The sequence below is a fragment of the Natrix helvetica genome (assembly GCF_964273705.1).
Source record: "Natrix helvetica genome assembly, chromosome: 5".
Lineage (NCBI taxonomy): Eukaryota > Metazoa > Chordata > Lepidosauria > Squamata > Natricidae > Natrix > Natrix helvetica.
The window spans coordinates 41,678,967-41,701,946 of record NC_138551.1 but is presented as its reverse complement, the minus strand read 5'-3'; the positions used below and the strand labels follow the sequence as shown (position 1 = coordinate 41,701,946).

The window sequence follows — 22,980 nt, the reverse complement described above, 5'->3', positions numbered from 1 at the left end:
GACAAGTAAGGTGGGTTTTATATTTACTAGTTTTCAGGATTTTACCTGTAATGCAAACAAAAATAAATCTACTATATAGCTGCAACATTTCTAATGTTGACTCCGCTAATCTTTATTAAATTGAAATAAGTTTTAAATAATAAATATATTAAATAATGTTATACTATTTTATTTAATTAATTAATTTTGTATATTAATTATAATATATCAAAATAAATAAGATAAATAAAAAATAACAAAGCTAATTTGGCCTAAAACATAAGATTTTATTCGGAAATTATTTACCCAAGTTGGAATGCATGTAATGCTTTCAAACTTCTTTCCCAAATTTAAATTGCATTATAAATACTTAGGTGTTTGCCACTATCAACAGAGTTGTTTGTTGTTGGTTTTTTTGGTTTTTTTTGGTAATTCTTGGAAATCTTCCTAAATGAGGATAAAATTAGTTTGCTTTCTAATGATTAACTACTGTCACTGACAAATATCTTCTTTCTCAGCAATAATATAAAAGGGGAAAATTCCAAACAAGGGAAGGAAAAGCTAAATGGGATGGGATGGGAAAGAAAGCAAAGAAAGAAGCACTGTTTCTATTAAAAATGTTAACATTCATCAGCCAAGCAACTTCTCCCAAGAAAAGTTTCAAAGGCATCCAAGCTAGGTTTTTTTTACTGATATACAGTAATTTGCATTTCTCATCCTTTAATTTATTTTCAGCAGGTTTCATATTCTTATTGAGTCAGTGAAAACAATAGTGTTCCTTGCATCTATTAATTAATGCATTATTTATTTTTTCTTGGATTTACTATTATGTGTGTGTGTGTGTGTGCACGTGTGTGCTTGTATGTATTCAATTAAAAGCACACATCTGTATACTACACCACATACACAAGACACGGGAGGGGCCGGAGCTCTGCTGGCAGGGGGAGAAGGGGCAACATCGAGAAAACTCAGATCACAAAAATGAACAAGAAAATCTGTTTGATGTAAAGTGATTGAAATTATTTGAAGATAAAAGTTTATATGCTGACAAAATACCATCAATTTGTAATAATCTAATGTATTAATAAATGAAATGTATGAGTACGGGGGGAGGGACCACCTCCTGCATATTGTAACTGCCAAAATTTGTAACTTATTCCACTACCCCTTTCCTTGTTTATTTTTTTAAAAAACCAATAAAATTTTGTTTAAAATAAAATAAAATAAAATAAAAGCACACATCTGCAACTAGCTAGTTATAATATATGTATTTTAGGGGTGCATCAATGGTAGAGATGTAGATGTTGTATCTGCCAGTTTTGCAAGGTTATAATTATACATGTTTGATTGTTTAAAAAAACGATATCTTCTATATGGTATAAAAATGCTATCAAGAGACATGTAGCCTCATTTCACGTCTAAAGTGGCATTAGAGCCTCTTGGGGCATATCTTGCTAAAAGGATTGTTGCCCATGCTGTTTTCTTCTGATGCAGTCACCAGCTCATTCTTTGTTGAGGACATGGATTCGCCAGATCTGAAGGAACATCAGGAATTAGGAAGGAATGGAGCTAAGCTTACACCTAAAAAGGAAATCCAGCCGAAAAGTTTGGGAAATGTGTCCTGTGCTCTACTGTCTCCTGTAGTGGTATCTTCATCTCTAATTTGGTAGGTTTCAAATGCACAAGTCTGTTTTACTGTTACCACTGCTGGAAAAGTTATGTCATGGGATGGAAGAGTGGGATATTTAGTCTCTTTAAATAATATAGATAATGAGTTTAATATTACAGAAAAACTGTCTAGTAGCAATGGTTGTTGTTCAGGGGCTAAGTCATGTTTGACTCGTTGTGACTCCATGGACCATAGCACACCAGGCCCTTTTATCTTTCACTGTCTCCTGGACTTTGCCCAAATTCATGTTCAATGTGTCATTGACACTATCTAGCCATCTCATCTTTTGCCATCCCCTTCTCCTTTTGCCTTCCATCTTTCCCAACGTCAGGGTCTTTTCCAATCAAAAGCGCAGTGGTTAGAATGCAATATTGCAGGCTAATTCTGCTGATTGCCGACTGCCAGCAGTTTGGCAGTTCGATTCTCACCAGCTGAAGGTTGACTCAGCCTTCCATCCTTCTGAGATCGGTAAAATGAGGACCCAGATTGTTGGGGGCAATATATAAACCTCTTAGAGAGGGCTGTAAAGCAATATGTAAGTCTAAGTGCTATTGCAATTCTCATTTGGTTGACAAAAGTATTTCAGCTTCTGTATCTGTCCTTCCAAAGAACAGTCATGGTTGATTTCCTTTAGGATTGACTGATATGATTTCCTTGCAGACCAACGGACTCTCAAGAGTCTTCTCCAATGCCACAATTTGAAAGCATCAGTTCTTCAACACTCAGCCTTTCTTATGGTCCAACTCTCACAGCCATACTGTATTACTGGGAAAACCATAGCTTTGACTATAGGACCCTTGTCAGCAAGGTGATGTCTCTGCTTTTAATATGCTGTCTGCCATAGCTTTCCTTCTGAGGAGCAAGCATCTTTTAATTTCATGGCTGCAGTTACCCTGAGGCTCTTTGGTTTCTCTTCTTTTCACTTTTTGCCATTAGACTGGTATTGTCTGCATATCTGAGGTCGTTGATATTTCTTCCACAATCTTAATTCTGGCTTGTGATTCATCTAGCACAGCATTTTGCACAATGTATTCTGCATATAATTTAAATAAGCAGTGATACAATATACACCCTTATCGTACTCCTTTCCCTATTTTGAACCAATCCGTTGTTCCATGTCCAGTTCTAATTGTTCTTGACCTGCATAGAGATTCTGAGGAGACAGGTAAGGTAGTCTGGTACTCCCATCTCTTTAAGAACTTGCCAAAGCTTTTTGTGATCCACACAATCAAATGCTTTAGTGTAGTCAGTGAAGGAGAAGCAGATGTTTTTCTGGAACTCCCTTACTTTCTCCATAATCCAGATAATGTTGGTATTTTTATCTCTAGTTCTTCTTCCTCTTCAAAACCCAGCTTGTATTTCTGGTAGTTCTCGGTCTATATACTGCTGAAGCCTAGCTTGTACAATCTTAAACATGACCTTGCTAGTGTGTGAAATGAGCACAATTGTAGGGGAGTTTGAACATTCTTTGGCCCTTCTTTGGGATTGGAATGTAAACTGCCTTTTCCCCCCAATACTGTGGTGGTCATTCATTGTTGAGTTTTCCAAATTTGCTGGCATATTGAACGTGCCACGTTATCTGAGATATGATTTTTGCTAATTCTGTGTTGGCCAGATCTCCCAATTTGATAATAAACTTATCAATCCTATTTTCTAGATCATTAATAAAAACGTTGAGTAATACTGGTCCTAAAACAGATCTCCCTGAACAGCTATTGGTTCCTACTTCGAATACAGTGTTGAGCTATTACTGCTGTCTTTCTGAGTACAATTAGCTAAACTTATTATAGTGCCATACGAATTATACTTTAATAGTTTACAGAATCATTTCAAAATCTTTGCTGAAATCAAAGTAAATTACATCTATAGCATTCTTCTTGTCACTAGAGTAGTTATTTTATCAAAGGAGACAAAATCTGTTTGCAAGATCTCTTTTTAGTAAAGTCAGGTTGGCTTTCAACAATCATGGCACTGTTTTCAGTGTCATTATTTTATTTAATTGGCTATGTGAATATATCAGTGAAGATTCTCAGTCATCCAAGAAGAGTTGTTTGGAAGTTGAGTCATGGCAACTGGACTTCCTTTTTTTTTTTTGGTTTAGAACATTTCACTGCTTATCCAAGTAGCTTCTTCAGACTGTGCTATGCGAATAGTTTTATTAATGCAAGTCCTTGCATTCTAAAGAAGGAATACAAATAAATTGTGGGTGACTGGAGAACAGGATGAGAAAGATACTGGGTTCTTCAATATAACAAAATAAATCTTCTTTTTTGCAGTGGAAACCACATACCTAGCCATAATGTGCTAGCTACTAATGAAGCTATATCTTCTGAGAATCTATATTATGAAGATGGTTCTGAAAAAGAGATTGGAAAATCTGCTATCCATCAGATGAACGAACTACATTCTTTAAAACAGAATCATTCAGAATCAAATGTATTAGATGATAAAAGTAAACTAAATAATTGCCTTTCCAGAAGTACTTATGACCTAATTCAGGAAGTAAATGACAATTTGAATATACACGATTCTACTTCACCACAAGATATTATGAAGTACAAGCCTTCCACAATAAGAAGAGGAAGGAAACATTCTCTCCTGGGCAGTGAGGCATTTGATAAAAATGTATTAAAAGCTGAATTACAACTTGAGGCAAATGTGCCATGTGAAGCTGTGCATGGGTCATTTGGAACTCCAACACTGGATGAGCCAAATGATGATATAGCATCTAACCCAAGGCAAAGTCATGAAGTTCCACCCAGAACTCTAATGAATAGAACCAACAGCTTAACATTTGAGAATAATTCCATAGAAAGTTCAACTATTGATTCGTCAGTTTTTCTTCCTGCAAAAAAGAGCAGTAGTCTTCCTATACATGGAGGATCATCACAGGTTTATGATGCCTCTATGGTTATGGGAAGTGAGGATGTGGGTAATAACCATTCTGTTTGCTGTGGACTGATGAACCTGGGGATTAATGAAGAAGTGAAATCTGACTCCTGTGCTGCCTCTGGACCAATAAAACTTTCCTTCTTAGATGCAAAAGATCTTTTCCAGTCCCTGGATCAGACAAATAATATTACAAGTGATCGGTTGGAGTTTTCGTTGAGTGGTATCTCTCCATCAGCCAGTCAAAAGAACTTGTTTGCTAATAAGCCTTCTGAGTACTTTGACAGTGATTTCTCTATACTTTGTACTTCAGAACTTGAAAGTGCTGTACCAACTATAAGGGATGATCTAGAAATTAATTCACTAAAAAGTAATGTTGAGTCTCAAGAAGACTTCCTGACATTAAAGCAGCAGCATATGGTACAGGTAGCATCAACGCCTGTAAAACTAGAAAAGATGCTATCTCCAACAACTGTTTTGAACACTGAAATATTAGAAGGCAGCTATGCTGGTAACTGCTACCACCGAGATGGTTCACGACTCAGTAAGTTGGAAGCAATTTTTACTGCTCTCCCTCTGATCTTTAATAAACATCATTTAGAAAGCTACAGGCAATGGGAGTTTATTATGGAAGGGATGAATATTGAATACCAAAGAAAATTTATGAACACACAATCTAACCAAACTAAATGTTAATCTGATTTTGATAATTTCTCTTGATTGATAGTATTCCTTGCTCCTTATAGACCAATCATGGCATTTTCTTGAGTATCATACTAACTAGATACTGCAGCTGGATTAAGGACAATCCATAGATAGATATAATCTAAAATCCGCAGTTAACAATTTGGCTATAGATTTTCTTTTGTTGGTTGGAATAAAATAACATATCAAGTGCTAATGCATGTCAGGACTTTATAGTTTTTTGAAAAAAAAAACCAAGATCCTAGGGGAACAATCTAAATTTCTGGGGGGAATGTTGGAGAAAGCTTTTGGAAGAATTGGCCAACTCTTCCAAACTTTCCTTATTTTTTATCAAACAAATTTATACTTCCAAAGTTTTGGGTTGGTTAGTAATTAAAGGTCTTGACTCACAGCATTGAATACATCTCAAGGTGTTTTATAAGTCAATCTTAGCTTTTCCTACCAGTAATTTCCAATACGCATTGATTGAGAATTTTGGCAGTTACTGTACCAGCAACTCTAGAACATGCAATATTCAGAAAGGCTGACCAAAACCATGCTGTTTTGTCATGAATATTAGAATTATATTGTTAAGTATGGATTTGAGCTGCGTAGTGGCCTAGTGGTGAAGGCACTTGCTTCCTACTCAGAAGACAGTTCAGTTCTAAGTAGCAGCAGATGTTTCTATTTAAAATTCCACAGGAAATATTCAATTTTTCTCTAGTGAAAAAAAATAGTAATAATGCTTTTATTTCACTGTTCAATTTGTTCTTACATTATCCCATGTTGGTTGTGTTTATATATTTCTGAAAAGTTTAGCTGCAATACAGTGGTGGGTTCCGGATCCCATTGCAACTGGTACAGTGCAACGGGGCCCGGCGTCCACCACATAAACGTGCGCAGCGTGCATGCACACGCTTGCAGCGCACGCAGCATCCTTACCTCTTGCAACGCCTCTGCGATGCTCCAGCTTCTGGGCGGAGTGTTGTGCAGGCGCTGTGCGCTCTGTGTTATGCGCGGAAGCACCAAAGAGCTCAAATACAGGTAAGGAGCTCGGGCGGGCAGGTGGGCCCTCCAGAGCACTGTACCGGAACAGTACCCGGTGCTCTGGTAGGCCCCGGTATGCCTGTACTGGGGCGCACCGCCTGCAACCCACCACTTCTGCAATATTAAAATCCACAATATACGAAGAGGCTTTAGAAACTCACTCTCGGATAAGTGTTGTACTTCTTTTCTCTATCTCATTGTATATGTTTTATGAGTTTTTATCTTGGTTAATTATTTTGCAGGCATACTCTTTGAAGTGAAACGTGTGGAATTGCATGATCCTGCTGCTCTTTTTTGTATTTGGGTTATGAGAGACCTTTTCCAAAGCCAGAAACAAGCAGCAGCAAAGACACAATTACTTCTTTCTAGCTTGGCCAGTTCCTGCCAAACATTAGATGAAATCTCAGCTGTTAATTTGGCAGAAGTAAGTATATTGATTTCTATATACATTAGCTATTGCAGTAGTTCTTAGCATTAGCCCAGCCAACCCTGCTCACTCTGGAGGTCTGGGAGTTGAAATCCACACATCTTAAAGTTGTTGAGGTTGAGAAACACTGGTCTACAGGGATACAATAATTCCTGTGAGCGAACAGTAGCTGTTAGAGTGTTACTGATATTAATGTGATCAACTGACTTTACTAGACCAAAGGATAATAGCTCCCTCACATTGCCACTTACTAACAACCAGTATTTAAAACATGCTGCCTATGATTTAGTCAGTAATAAATAATTAACTTTAATAACCACTGACAGCCTGATCTTCTATAAACTTGTTCATAACTTTTTTAAAACCATCCAAATTGGCTTGCATTACAACTGCTGAAAACAAATTCCACAGTTTAACTGCACACAGTGGTTTTAGGATTTTTTAAAATTAAAATGTAGTGGGTAAGGTTTTTGAACTGTGACTGGAAAAACCTAAGTTCAAAAGAAGACGTAACTAAGAAAATTCAATAGATGAGTAGGCCAGTCATTCTCTCAACCCTACTTTACAGAATAAATAAATATTTAAATATCTCCGTTTGCTGGTCCTAAATGTCTCTGAATTTAATTTTAATTAATGTCTTTATATTCTGATATTTTAAGAATGAGAAAAAGTCTCTACAACGCTAGTGCTGTACAGGGTTTTATAAATACCATTAAAATTCTCTTTCCTCCCTTTTTAAAGCTAAATAAAACCAAATTACTGCAGAACACCTTCATAGGGGAACTGCTCCAACCCTCCAATGAATGATGCAAAATACATGTGACACATATATTTGCTCCCTCTTGAGACATGAATTGTAAGGTAACACAGTGATTCCCAAAGTGTGCGCCGCGGCTCCCTGGGGAGCCGCGCTATCGTCATAAGGGCGCCGCGAAATATTCAATTAATACCTGCGCCTGCTGGGTCTAACGCTGACGTCCCTCTCGGGCTTTGGAGGGAAGCTTCTGCAAAAGCCCGGGCATGACAAGTCTCCCAGGCTGAAATTTGCCGAGCTGTACGCGCGCGCCTGTTTTCCACGGTGTGGAGCAGCGGCGAGATTCTGGGCGGCGAGCGATGATTCCGGGGGGCATCAGTGGGGGGGCAGGGTCCCCCTCGCGTTCCTCATCTTCCCAGATGGCCCCTGGAATCATCGCTTGCCGCGCAGAATCTCGCCGCTGTTCCACGCCGTGGAAAACAGGCGCGTGCGCACAGCTCGGCAAATTAAAGCCTGGGAGACTTGTTGCCACTCGCCTTTGCAGAAGCTTCCCTCCGAAGCGTTCCGAGGGAGGGCTGTAAACTTCCCTCCGAAGTCTTGGGAAGTTCTGAGGAGCCCCCCAAGGCAAAACGCCGCTGCCAGGTAGCTAAAAGTACGTCTCTGATTCGTCTCTGTCAGTCTCTCTCTGATTCCCTCTCTCACTCCCTCTCTCTGTTCCTCTCTCTGTCTGTCTCACTCACACACACACACACTGTGGTGACCACAGTGTGTGTGTGTGTGAGTGAGACAGACAGAGAGAGGAACAGAGAGAGGGAGTGAGAGAGGGAATCAGAGAGAGACTGACAGACAGACACACACACACAAACACACACACACACACACACAGAGGGGGAGGGAGGGAGAGAAAGATAGACAGACAGAGAGAGACACACACAGAGTGAGTGATTAAGTGAATGAGTGAGAGACAGACACACCCACATACACAGAGTGACAGAGAGAGAGGAAGGGAGGGGAGAGAGACAGAGGGAGAGACAGACACACACACACACACACACACAGAGTGACAGAGATGGGGGAAGGAGGAGAGAGAGACAGAGATACAGAGAGAGAGACAGATAGACACCCAGAGAAAATGACAGAGGGAGACAGAGAGGGAGGGAGGGAGAGAGAGACAAAGAGCCAGAGAGAGAGAGAGAAAGAAAAAGAAAAAAAGAAAGAAAGTGGGGGAGAGAGATGAAAGAAAGAAAGAAAAACAACATATGACCACAATTGAGCCCAAAATTTTGGTTGCTAAGCAAGAGCGGCTCTCCAAATAAATTTCAATCGTGGTTTTGGCGAGATTTGGCTCAGTTGAAAAAAAAGGTTGCCCACCACTGGGCTAGTGTGGTGGTTAAGTTACTTTTCAAAAGCTATTTTTCTGATCCAAGATTTGAGAAGTTGTGCAGCGAACAACAAGCCCATCCATCCCATTAATAATTTTAAATCATTAAACGATGTTCAATAAATTGTGAATTTAAAGCTCGTGTTTAATTTATTTTTCAATTAACCTAACCTTAACGAACTAAAAAGTAGATTTCCAAATCCTTAAAAAGTCAAAAATTAAAAATAATCGGATGTACCTATTAAGGGAGCCGCGGAAAAAATCCGAAGTGTTATGGGAGCCGCAAACCGAAAAAGATTGGGAACCTCTGAGGTAACACCATTCTCCATATCTGCTGATTTTGGCAGGGAGATTAGACTTGTGTTTAGAAAATTTAATGACGAAATTATTGTTTCTAACCAAAAAAATCTTGTCAGGCAGAAAATAAAAGGGAATGCTCATTCTTTATAATGAATTCTTGTTTAACCGAAAGGAGGAATAAAACCGTTGAGGAAGCCTACAAGGTGTGATTAAATTAAATCATCCAATATGAAATTATTTATATATCCTAGAAAGGGCAGGGGTCTTGTAGCTACATTTTAATGCTAGGATTTTTGCTGAAAAACTCCCTGACAGAAAAACTCCCTCCCAAAGTAGATTATTTAACTTCTCCCTCTTTGTTGTTGTTGTTGTTACTACTTGCAAAGTCGTGTTTATTTTCTCCCTGTATACTCTGTAATTCTTAATTTATGGCTCGTAAAAATCTCTTGACATTTTTTTCTTTTAAAGAGTTTTTTTTTCTTTATTCATTGTTTTAATGGATAATGTGCCATGTTTGAGCTTGTGAACAGAGAAGTGTTCACAAAGCACTTTTGTATTGTCAATAGTGAAAACTCAAACTATTCAAACTTCTATAGTTTGGGCCAAAAAACAGTGCCTGAAAAGATGAAAATCAGGCCACCAGATGGCAGTGGAAACTAGGGAATATGCCCTGCTTAATGTGACATTGATTGCCTAGTCCTTCACTGATAATCCAATTAATTTTCACATCTGTTAAACTGTTAAAATCCTCTAATTAGAGTCAGGTCCCAAGATTTTGTTGGGAGGATTAAATTGTTTGAAAAAACCTAAAGTTTCTGCAATTAGTTGCTCAAGATCTCAGCAAGATGAGAACAGTCATTCTATAAATGAAGTATGTTATAGTGCAGTGATGGCGAACCTGTGGGACGCGGAGCCATTTGTCAGGGTTCACCTTTTTAAAGGCCATTTTTCGCCCTCCCCTGGCTCCAGAGGCTTTATAGGAGCCTGGGGAGGGCGAAAAGAGCCTCCCCCGCCCTCCCACAGGGCCTCCGGAGGCTTCAGGGACTTCCGGTTTGCTCGGAGGGTCGTTTTAAGCGTTCGGAAGGCTTCAGGGACCGTCCGGAGGCTTCCCTGACATCTTCGGAGCGCTTAAAACGACCCTCCGAGCAAACCGGAAGTCACTTCCGGTTTGCTCGGAGGGTCGTTTTAAGCGTTCGGAAGGCTTCAGGGACCGTCCGGAGGCTTCCCTGACATCTTCGGAGCGCTTAAAACGACCCTCCGAGCAAACCGGAAGTCACTTCCGGTTTGCTCGGAGGGTGGTTTTAAGCGTTCTGAAGGCTTCAGGGACCGTCCGGAGGCTACCCTGACGCCTTCGGAGCGCTTAAAACCACCCTCCGAGCAACCTGGAAGTCACTTCCGGTTTGCTCGGAGGATCCTTTTGAGCGCTCCGAAGGCTTCAGGGAAGCCTCCGGACGGTCCCTGAAGCCCGGAGGGCCTCCTGGGGGGGGGCAGGGGAGGCTCTTTTCGCCCTCCCCAGGCTCCTATAAAGCCTCTGGAGCCTGGGGAGGGCGAAAAAAGCATGTAAAAATGGGGGGTCGCGCTTTGTGGAGCGCAGGGGGGTCGTGTGCGGGTGTGCCGCACCCATAATGCAATGCACGACCCCCCTGCGCTCCTCCCCCTTGTGGCACGCGAGCCAAAAAAGGTTCACCATCGCTGTTATAGTGGCTGCAGCAGTGCCATCATTACTATAAAAAACAATGGTCCCTTGAGATCTGGCCACCAGTCCTGGGGTGATATTTTTGCTTAAAACAGTAATACAACAAAAATTTCTTCTTTGAAAAGTTTCAGAATAGTTGCCTTTTGCAGCAGACATGTGCATTTCTATTTGCTTGTGCATAGATTTTTGGGGCGTTAAATTTAGTTCCTTTTGGGGGGAAAATTTTAGGGACACAAAAGAGAGGAAAACTCAGAGCATTTATATAATATTTTGGTTTGTTTGCAAAGATACTGCTCTGCACAGTATATGCAGACAGTCTAACCTTCCTGAAATGTTATATATATTTACCACATCAGATTCCCAACGTTGTAACCCTCAGAAGTGCCTTACTGAATTCAGAATTAGCTCTCTTCCCATTATTTATGTAACATACCATGTTTGCATTGATTTTTCTCTATTTTTGATTCTCTCTCCCTGAACCCCTGTCTAGTGTACACGTACACACACACACACACACAAACACACAGTGAGTGAGTTGTATACCTGGAATTCTTAACTCAATGGAAGAATAATCTCAACTCACCCTTTCAAAACATTCATCAATATTCTAGGCATTTCTTGGCAGTTCTGCACAATTTGCAAGAAATCTAACAAAAACAGACAGAATTGGATAATAATTTAGACAGATACAGGGTGTTGCCATTTTAACAATAACTGAAACTGCCACATTTTCAGGATTACTAAGTACCTGGTTACAAGTATCGGATTTTTCGGAGTATAAGACGCACCGGAGTATAAAATGCACCAAGATTTTGAAGAGGCAAATTAAAAAAATTTTTTTTTGCACTCTGCACACCTCCCCAAAATGGCCCGTTTCTCGCAAAAATGGGCCCGTTTTATTTTTCAAAAAAGGGCAAGAATAACCTTTAGGAGGCTTGTAGAGTGGTTCTGGGGGCTGGGGGGGGTCAAAATTGAGCAAAAAACGGCCTGTTTTTCACTCATTTCTGCCCTCCCCAGCCCCCAGGAGCCTCTGAAAGCCTCCTAAAGGCTCTGCACGGCCATTTTGGTGAAGGTGGGGTTTTGGGAGGCAAAACAATGCTGTAATACAAGACTTCTAGTGTTGGGGCATTCACAACTTCCGGAGGCAAGCTGTTCCACTGATTAATTATTCTAACTGTCAGGAAATTTCTCCTCAGTTCTAAGTTGCTTCTCTCCTTGATTAGTTTCCACCCATTGCTTCTTGTTCTACCCTCAGGTACCTTGGAGAATAGTTTGACTACCTCTTCTTTGTGGCAACCCCTGAGATATTGGAACACTGTATTCAGTGTATAAGACGCACCCAGATTTTCAGCCTCTTGAGGGAAAAAGGTGCATCTTATACTTTGAAAAATGCGGTACATTTGTTAAAACTGGAACAAGTTTGGTTAATCTTTGATGGTTTTAAATAGTATCTACATTCTTTAGTAGATTGATGCCCCCGCTTTAGACTAATTTCAGGAGCATCCTCTTGATTTTAGAGTAATAATTGAATTTATTTCAACATTAATTAGTGATTTCAAATAGAGAAATAGCTCAAAAAACAACTATTTGAGGAGAGCTACAGATGAAATATTTACCTGTTTTTAATATATTTCCTACATTTTCCTTGTTTTTATCTTCTTTTGGTTGTAATTATTCACTAAACTGTACTAACGTAAATCCATTTTTTTTTTTGCTGCAGTTAATCAAAACCACGCCCTTATTTGAGAATTCACGAAAAGCCGAAGAATTAGAAAGACTGAAAGCTTGTGAGGGAAACTATGGAGAGAAATATGATACTCTTACTTTTATTGGAAAAGGAGCTTTTGGGTTTGTCTGGACAGGAAAATGCAAAATGGACGAGAAAGAGGTAAAAAAACTATTAGTCATATTAGTGTTAGCAGCTTGCCATTATGCATTATATTTTACGTGTGCTGTGCATTATTAAGAAATACTTTTCTTTTATACTCTGGATAGATACAGATAGTCCTTACTTACTGACCTTCTATTCAATGGCCATTTGAAGTTATGACAGTGCTGAAAAAATAACTGACAAAGTTATAACCATTTGCTACCTCTGTAGCATCCCACAGTTGCATTATAATTGAAGAAGAAATTTGAGCAGAATAAGCAGGCATATAATGAGGAATATATATAAAAAGCCATGAGTCCATTCGACACAGCTGATGCATTCCCCATTGTGTGCCTGCTTGCTCTGATCATAAATCTGGTTGTAACTTTGAATGGTTGCTGAATGAGTGATTAGTAAGCGACAACTACCTATATTTTGTTTTCAAAATGAAGAAAAAAATATCCTTTGTGGTGTTCTTGTCTCGGGTGATGAATCTCACATTGATTTAAACCATTGTTTCCCAACTTTGGCAATATATGCACTTCAACTCCTAGAATTCTGAGCAATGGCCATGTTGACTAGGGGATTCTGCACGTTGAAGGCTACCAAAGAAGCTGCCAAAATTAGGAAACACTGATTTAAAACTAAATATTCAATACATCTAACTTATGAATGAAATAGTAAATGCCTACTCAGATTGCATTGCTTATCTTTTTAACAAAGTATTTTTAACAAATTCAGTTGACTAATTTCTGTTAAATCACTGAATTATTGGAAGGAAAAGGTAATGCATGTACAAATGCCTTCCCATGCCATCATATGTGATTCAGTCTATAATTCTTCTCTTCTTCTTGTGCCATATCCGTCATTGGACATTGGCGAACATGTCGGCAATCCCATTGTCAACAGCCACCAGTCCCGTAGGTTTTGAAGCCATGATGTTGTTCTTCTGCCTGGACCTCGTTTGCCTTCAAGGATTAAGTGAAGTTATAGTTCTTTAAGCAAAACAATAAATATAAAATGCATACCTACTTGAACTGCCATTGTACAGCTTAAGTATAAAATATTTTTAAAAATCTGTAAGTTAGATAAAAAGTAAATTAAGCTTCTTCCTATCCTGTCCCATCTAAATTTGGTCTAATTATTCTTTTGCATCTTATCATTCATAGGTTGTAGTGAAATTCATTTGGAAAGGAAGGGTATTAGACTATTGCTGGGTAGAGGATCCTGAACTAGGGACAATTACTCAGGAGATTTCTATTCTGAAGAAACTTCAACATCCCAATATTATCAAGGTATAGTAGACCTGTTAAGCAGATATATAAACTATAACTTCAGGAATTAAGCCCCTTGTATTAATGTATGTGAAACCATATTATTTGGTCTTAATGGATATATATTAGAATATAGAAAATTTCCAAATATGGAAATTCAAGTATTGGATCATTAATCATTTCTGTATTTTGTTCTTGATTTCACTTACCTTCTTGTTAGGATTTAATAAATTTGCTCATTTTATACTAGTTCTCCTGAAATGTAAGATGAAAATTTCTGAACTATTTCTCTAAGTAGGCAGCATAAGGCATAGAGTTCCTCTCCAGATCAATACACTCTAACCTCAATACACACAACCCTACTCAGCTCTTTGTCCCTAACATCTGTCGTTAGCCGAAATGAGAAGGTTTTATTATTAACCATCAAAATATTATTCTCCTTTGTGCTGTATTTGTAAGATGGTACTTTACTGGACCACCTTTGGGGGTTTGGATTGGTGGCACAATTCTGCAGTGGTTCTGCTCTTTCATTAGTATATCGTTTCAGTCAGTGTGATGGGGAAGAAGGAATTGGCCCATCAGTGTTGTTGTCTGCCGGCGGCCTGTGGAGCTGGCAGCAGAGTCGGACAGTGAGGAGGTTGGGGAGGAACATGGGCCAATCCTGGAGTCTGGGAAGGCTAGGACGAGGGCTCTGTGTCGGAGGCAGAGAGTGGGCCAGGGCCAACTGGGAGATATGTGCTGCATCTGGAGCCTCCAGAGTCGGACAACAGCGAGGCAGAGGAACAGGCTCCTCCCCCCCCAGTGGTGGGTTCCGGATCCCGTTCCAACAGGTACAGTTGGAAGGGGCCCGGTGTCGTCCACATGGACGCGTGCGCGCATGCGTCTTCCTATCCAGCAATGCCTCCGCGAGCCTCCACGACGCTCCAGCTGCTCAGCGGAGTGTCGCACAGGTGCTGTATGCACCGTGTGCGGAAGCGCCGAAGACTTTAAAGGACAGGTAAGGAGCTTGGGTGGGTGGATGGGCCCTCCGGAGCACTGTACCGGAACAGTACCCGGTGCTCCGGGCAGGCTCCGGTACACCTGTACCGGGGTGTACCACCTGCAACCTACCACTGGCTCCCCATTTCCAGTGCACGCATGCGCAGAGCTGCCAGAATGCAAGAACAGTTAAGACAGAAGGGACGAACTCAGGAGTAAGGCTTGGAGGTGTTAGGCCCCTCCCATGGGACATAAAGGAGGAGCAAAGGCATCTGAGCCTTCGCAGGAAGCAACTTGGTTCATGCTGTTCAGTTTACCTTCTGAAGCTCCGTTTTGACTCTTTGCTCTGTGTGGCCTTGCCGAGGTAATTGCCAATTAAGTCTTTGGCAGTGTTTCAAAGAAGATAAAGGTGGGTGCTTATCAGCCTTCTCCCAAAAGACTTTGGCAGCCTACTGTAGGACTCTACAACTATTTGGGACTCATTACGGGCTGTGAATGAACATAATTCACAGCCTTTGAAATAAAAAGAGGGGTTTGGGGGCAAAGCGTGTGCTTTTTACTGTATCAGTAAGCCTACGTTAGAACAATCAGCCTTTGACATGTAGTACTGAAAGGCCCACCCTGTCCCATACTTTTAAGTATCTACCTCATGGGCATCAAACTCATTGCATCATATTGCTGTCACTTGATGTTTCACGATGTTTTTCCAGTCACGAAGCTGCGGTGGGCCTGCCGGTATGTGATGCATCCAGCTGCCAGTTTGACACCCTTGATCTACATGAAACCACTAGATGAAGTTATTTGATGTTTCAGGATGTGGTATCATCAATATGCTGATGATATCCAACCGACCTCGAGTTGTAGAGGACCATCCTGTTGGTCTTGCTCCAGAGCTTGAATGCTATAAGGGTCTGAATGGGAAACAATAGTCTATAGCTGAAGCCTAATAAGATGAAATTATAGTTTTTACACAAGGCTTCCCTCTTGATGTTAAGTATTTTACGGGTTCTTCATGTAGTGTCCTTCCTGGAGACAACAGGTGCAAGGCAATCTAGCTATAATGATTCATACTTTCATTATCACTCAATTGGATTATATTGCAAAATACTTCACGTGACCCTAAAATATTTGGGAAGTTAAAGCTAGTCCAGAAGGCAGTGACTCATGTGCTTATTCCTGACATTGGGTACATACAACACCAATTTTGAGGGCCTTGCACTGGTTCTCCGTAAGCTTATACGTACCCCCACAAGTTGGCGGTATTGGCTTGTAAAGCCCTTCATGGCTTCACTATGAAGGACTGACTACTTCTAACTAGATTGGCTTGACCTATCAGATCTTGTAGCTGCTAGTGATTCCATACTCCTGAGGTTAGAAAAACCAAGACAAGGCACACTTCTATCAGCCTCCCATTGGAAATAAAACTACAGCTCCTCCTCAACTTATGACCACAATTCAACCCAAAATTTCTGTTGCTAAGCAGAACATTTGAGTAAATTTTGCCCTATTTTAAGATCTTTCTTGTCACAGTTGTTAAATGAATCAGTGCTGTGGTTAAGTTAGTTACAAGGTTGCTAAGTGAATTTGGCTTGCCCATTGACTTTGCTTGTCAGGTTGCAAAAAATGATCACATGGCCTTGGGACATTGCTTCTGTCATAAATATGAGTCTGATGCTAAGCATCTGAATTTTGATCACATGACCATGGGGATGCTTGCAACTGTCATAAGTCATTTTTTTTCAGTGTCTTTGTAACATGAAATGGTCTCTAAATGAACTGTTGTAAGTTGGGGACTACCTATATTGTAATCCTTTAGGAAGCTATTAAAAACTGAATTATTTTAGACAGCATTTTTTGGCCACTTTTATTATTTCGCTCTTATTTATTATGACATGTTGGCATTCTGTGTAATTAATTAAATCATCATTTCATTGTCTTTATTGCAAATTTATTGAATGCAGAATTTATTGAATGCAGCAGGATATCAGTCCCCAGAATAAATTAATATAATAAATAAATCCAGTAAATAAATAAAAAGTAGCTTAATACTTTTGAAGTGAGAAGGGTCCAGTGGGATACAAAATTTGTGGAGGTTTTTTTGGAAAGTTGTTTACACTACATTCTGTGACACTAGGTGATAGATATATTTGAGAACCAACAGTTTTTTCAACTAGTGATGGAGAAGCATGGAACTGGTCTAGATCTCTTCACATTCATTGATAATCAACCTGATTTGGATGAGCCTTTGGCAAGTTACATATTCCGGCAGGTGAGATTTTGTTAAAAGGCAATCTGCAGTAAAGAGCTGATAAAATGGTTTAAAAAATGTTATCCAGGTCTAGATTTCAGGTTTGAATCTAAATTGAGGCAGAGGCAAGGGAGTTAGCTTCCTCTTCTTATATGCCTAGTTTTGATCTGGGGTATCTGTGATATTTTATTCTATAAAAGAACATCACAAAGTTTATAATAGTGCTGTGATGTTGTTTTGCATATATGTCTTTTGATCTGTATTCCAAAGGGCATTCTATATTTGGTCTGACCTGTAACTTTATTCATGGAAAACGAAAAGGGATGAATGCTTATGGTGAATACTATATATTTGCATATCAAATTTTAACAAAACCTATTTTAACTATTATTAAAATAAAAAACATACCTAGGAAATCTGTAATTTTGTTCCTTAGAACCACTAATGCTTCTGACACTCTGATTATGATCAGTGTCATATTGACCAACAAGAAAAAAGATGGAAGAGCAAGATACTTATGTATAAATGGGGAAGGGATGGAAGCTATTTTGTTGTTGCTGCAAATAGAGCATGAGAAGATATTGGTTGTTGCTTTCCTTGTTATCTATTTGCTACAACGTATTTATATACATTGCAGTAGTCTCTCCCTTTGGTAAAGATCTCTGTGGTGTACTTTTCTAGGCCAAAACTAGAGGCAATAATTGGTCTTGGTTAAATGTTTTTCTGCCTATAGGCAGAAGAAATATGATGAGATCTGAATTTATGGGCTACAGTAAATATTTAATGCTGGAGAACACGGAACCTTTCTGGTGCTGTACTTAAATTACTGGCCTAGAAACCAGGAGCTATAGGCCTCCCTTAAACTGAAAGCTGGCTGGGTGACTTTAGGCCAGTCACTCTCTCTCAATCTAATCTACGTCACAATGTGTTTGTAGGAAAGATAGGAGGCAATAGTATTAAGCATCTTCACTAGCTTGATTTGAGGTGGAATAAAACTAATAATAAATGAATGAGTGTTTATCCAGAATTAGAAAACTTTGATTATTATAAGTTCTTCTGGTCTCATACAATCAGCACAGGCTCATCTTCCTCATGGAATTGTTCTGATGACAATATTAACAAAGTGTATGAAATATTTTTTTCTAGTCATACATAAAACAGTGACATTTTGAGTTTTAATCACTACAGAAGCAGGATTAAAATGAAATGTGAATTTCATATTCTTTTAATTACATGTCTTTTAAAAGGCAAAAAACTAATAATAAGACTTTAAGCAGAAAATATAATTATTTTTTGGTTACAGTTACTTTATTATCTGGAATGGGTGCTATTCTGATCTCATCTTATTTGTGCATCAGCTCGTATCTGCAGTGAACTATCTTCGCTCTAGAAATATTCTTCACAGAGACATAAAAGATGAGAACATCATAATTGCTGAAGATTTCACAATCAAGTTAATAGACTTTGGCTCAGCTGCTTATTTGGAACCTGGCAAAATGTTCTATACTTTTTGTGGGACAATTGAGTATTGCTCTCCAGAAGTGCTATCAGGCAATCCGTATGTTTGATTTTGAAATAACATTTATGTTTCAACAGAGTACATTAGTCTGATTTAGGGGAGAAGCTGTACATTAACTCCAAAACTCACATAGGGAAAGACCATGGAAGTTTTATCATATTTAGAATTAATAAAATGAGTTATGAATATACTGTCAGGCTATCTAGTAAGCTGAATAAAAATCTAGGGAATTTTTATGATGTCCAAGTTCAGTCAAACTGGGAAATCATAGCGAATATTAATCCACAATTTTAAATGTGTTTAACATATTTTTTTTAAAGCTGTTAATTATAATTTCCTACTCTTAAAGCCACGAGAATTTGTGATTTGTGGAAAATTTCTTGGTTATACCCAGCATGCTTATTAAATTAAAATATTGAACTATAACATTTCTGTTTAATTTTGAATCTCCCTCACTTTTGGGAAAGATGTAACCCCTAATCAGATCTCTTGTCAATAATATAGAAAACTTTAGGGGAAAACTCGAGAAAGGACAGAACAACATATCGTTTGGTGGGAAGGAGGAGTTATATTTGCATACATTTTGTTCCTGGGTACTATTTTTCTAAGTAATTTCTTTTGTATGTATTTCTATATTGGATGATTTTTTTCTGTTAAACTCAATGAGTTTAACTATTTAATTCTCTATAGATATTCAGGACCAGAACTGGAAATGTGGTCCCTAGGTATCACCCTTTATACCATAGTCTTTGGAGAAAATCCTTTTTGTGAGCTTGAAGAAACAATAGATGCTGTATTGCGACCTCCTTACAATGTGTCAGTTGGTGAGTAGTTCACTAATGTATTTACAAATTATAAATCAAGGGGAAAGGAAATACTTTTTCAGCTAGGTTTTCTATTTAATAAAATGGATAGAATGACTGGCCTTCCACCTGGCATGCCTAAAGAAACATTTTTTTAAAAAAAGCTGTAATAATGGTATTTTTAGCTGATAATTTGTTGATTTTGTTAGGAAAGACTTCCTCTTTCCATGTCTGTTTCTCTGAGTTGTTAATTGTTTATAAATTGCACTTTTCAGTACATTGGGTCTTTATTATTATTAGTAAGAGGAGGGAATCCTTGTTGCTTAATACCTGTCATACATTTCAAGAAGTAACATTCCCAGAAGTTTCTACAAATTTCATTGGGGACATCAGGGTAGTATTATAGAGGGTTAAGATGAAAATAGCATTGGTCACCCTTTGGGGTGACTTATCCAGATTTAGATGGAAGGAGTGCATTCTCTTTGTTCTGCTTAATCTCTAAATAGTGTACAGTGCCATCAATTATGTTTCTAGATTGCCTTTGAAAGCTAGATTGAAGTTTCAGTGGTTCTGACACTCCTTAAGTGGGCACTTGCTGTTAGTGAAGGAGGAAAGATGTGCGTCCTTAGGCACTTCATTATGGAGCAGAGGACCAATGCTATCTCCATAAACATTTATAGCAATAAGTAATATGTAAACTATAATATCTAATAACAGAACATCTAATAAGTATAAAATACCAGGCCTTTTCTGTATCTTTGCAGACAATTAAGCAGCTATCCCCATTTATTTAAATTTATTTATACTCACGTTATAAATATTTAGCAACATTTAGCGATATTGAAAGAGATGTGTTATTTATATCAGACTAGCTGTACCCGGCCAGCTAGTTCCATTTTCACAAATGGAAAAGAAAAAAAAGAGAATGTGCAAGTCCCCCAGCAGAGGAGGCCCCCCCATGGAAGTGAGCCACGGTGGCCCCTGCAAGAGCCGCCACGGAGGATGCTCCCACAGGCCCCGGCCTGGCCGAGCTGAGGAGGAGAGAAGGAGGAGGCGGCCGTTGCCCCCGACCCGGGTTCCCTCAGTGGTGGCAGCAAGAGGAGGCGGCCGGCGTTCTCTGAGGAGCAGGAGTAGGAGGAAGGAGCCGCCCCTGGTGACGCGGACTCGAGGCAGCCCCCGCTGGCCGCGACCCCATCCAGAGACGCCGTCGCCGCTGCAGTCACCACCTCACGGGGCACCCAGTGGCAGCCCTGCTGCGTCTCAGGCTGGCACCACCACCGCCCCGTCAGAGCCGCCTTGGCGAGGCCGTAGCTGGCTCCCTGTGAGGGGGGTGGAGAGCGCACGCAGTTGGCCGGGCTGAGGAGACGCTCCGCCTCCACCTCCTCTGGAGCTCCGCTGGGTGGGGGGAGGCCAGCTTAAGGGTGGGAGGAGGCGGCCGAGGGATGGGGCCGGCGCCGCGCCACCGCAGATAGCAAAGGCCTGGTGGGAGGGGAGGAGAGAGAGGGGAGGGGGAGGCTGAAAGGCTTCGGCTCCCCTTGGTGGAAATGTGAAGCTCATCGGAGGAGGGGCGGAAAGGGGAAAGGGTGCAGCCGCAGCCCAGCCACACATATAAAGGGACCGTCGGGACGAAGCTGGAGAGAGGCCGAACTGTTCCGAATATACTATACTCAAGAAATGAACGCTATGGTATAGCGTGTGTTACTTTTACGTCCAGCAGATGGCGCTGGTTTTCAAAACATGTTTTTACAAAAAAGCATGTTTTTACCTGTCACAGATGTGACAACTATATAATATACGTATATAAAAACATGCACGTAGTCGAATGCAACGTTGTGTCAAAATTTCAAAGCAATTGGTGAAGAACTTTCGGAGATTTGAGATTTTGAACAAACAAACATTACATTTTTATTTATATAGAATGGTAAAAAGCAAAGCTAAAAGGAGTTTGGCGACAGTTTGTTAATAGTAGTACAATAGTAAAATACTATGCATAAATATCCCTGAAAGAGGGAAGTTCAGAAAAAAAATGAGTATTGAGGTCCGTTCAATATGGTCGTCAATATTACCCATACAGTGTGGGCCAAGTTGTTCATTATAAGGAATATTCTTACACTTCCTTTCCAAGATAGCAGAAGATAAAACATTAAATTTTGTTGGCATTGTAGCTCATCTTATATTTAGCAATCTTATATTTGAGCTTATCTCATACCCAGTCTGAGATTAGATACCTCCCAACACACAAGTTTGAATTTTCTATATCTGTGTTGGCTTGGCTTTGGCATGGTAAAGGCCTAAGGCAGTGATGGTGAACCTATGGCACGCGTGGCGCTGCCGTGAGTTCACCCTTTTTAAAAGCCATTTTTCGCCCTCCCCAGGCTCCAGAGGCTTTATAGGAGCCTGGGGAGGGTGAAAAGAGCCCTCCCCCCCGGAGGCCCTCCAGAGGCTTCATGAGCTTCTGTGAAGCCTTCGGAACACTTAAAACGACCCTCCGAGCAAACCGGAGTGACTTCCGGTTTGCTCGGAGGGTTGTTTTGAGCGCTCTGAAGGCGTCAGGGAAGCCTCCTGGCGGTCCCTGAAGCCTCCGGAGGGCGTCCGGGGGGGCGGGGGAGGCTGTTTTCGCCCTCCCCAGGCTCCTATAAAGCCTCTGGAGCCTGAGGAAGGCGAAAAAAGCATGTAAAAATGGCAGGGGGAGCGCCTGTAGTGCGTGCATGCACACTGGGGGAGCACATTGCATTATTGTTGCGACATGCCCACACATGACCCCTTTGTGCTCCCCCCACTTACGGCACACGAGCCAAAAAAGGTTCGCCATCGCTGGCCTAAGGCTTTCAACATAGAAATTTGGAAGTAGTTGCTGATTTTTTTAAAAAAGCTGTCATTTCCTGATTGGTCAGCTCCGGTATAGCAGAGTAAGTCCAATATTGTAGGATATGCGCTTTTGTCATTTGGTCTCTAAATCCAATTCAGTGGGCTGGCTTGGATTTGTTAGGTTCTTTGGAACTACGTGATCTAAATAGAATTGGCCTGACCATTTTGACTTGCCTAAAATGATAGAATAGGAATCCTGTTCTTTGAGTGTTAAGTGTGTGTGTGATTGGAAATAGCCCTCTTTTGCTCTGGAATAGATTGCCAAGATTAGGATGGCTGCTTTCATTCTAACATTTTGAATAGAAGCAAATACTATTTCCTTTGAACAATCCTTTGGCTGGAATTATTTAATAGAGGGCTAACTGTTCAGAATTAGGTGGCTGCATGATATACTTTACATTCTGTATTTCAAAACACATTTCGGATTTATCTGGCATATGGGATGCATAGAAACTCAGGAGGAATGGCATAAAGTGAGTGTATGTGTGTGTTATAAGTAAAAACATAATTACTATACTTTCTTCAGACTTTCAGGTTCTAATTACACTTTTCAAACTGTCATGTGTCAAAGGCTTGCTGACTTCTTTTCGTTTC

The 22,980-nt window shown here is 40.1% G+C and overlaps 1 protein-coding gene across 2 annotated transcripts in view; it reads left to right on the top strand.

Moving 5' to 3' along the window:
* Positions 1–22,980, top strand: part of PASK (PAS domain containing serine/threonine kinase) — a 43,068-nt gene that overhangs the window by 17,018 nt on the left and 3,070 nt on the right. For both annotated transcript variants that reach the window (XM_081956580.1, XM_081956581.1), the window contains exons 9-16: positions 1,474–1,645; positions 3,925–5,081; positions 6,511–6,692; positions 12,547–12,714; positions 13,866–13,991; positions 17,083–17,217; positions 18,555–18,754; positions 19,406–19,539. In XM_081956580.1, the coding sequence (XP_081812706.1) occupies positions 1,474–1,645; positions 3,925–5,081; positions 6,511–6,692; positions 12,547–12,714; positions 13,866–13,991; positions 17,083–17,217; positions 18,555–18,754; positions 19,406–19,539 (2,274 nt within the window). The remainder of the gene's footprint in view (positions 1–1,473; positions 1,646–3,924; positions 5,082–6,510; positions 6,693–12,546; positions 12,715–13,865; positions 13,992–17,082; positions 17,218–18,554; positions 18,755–19,405; positions 19,540–22,980) is intronic.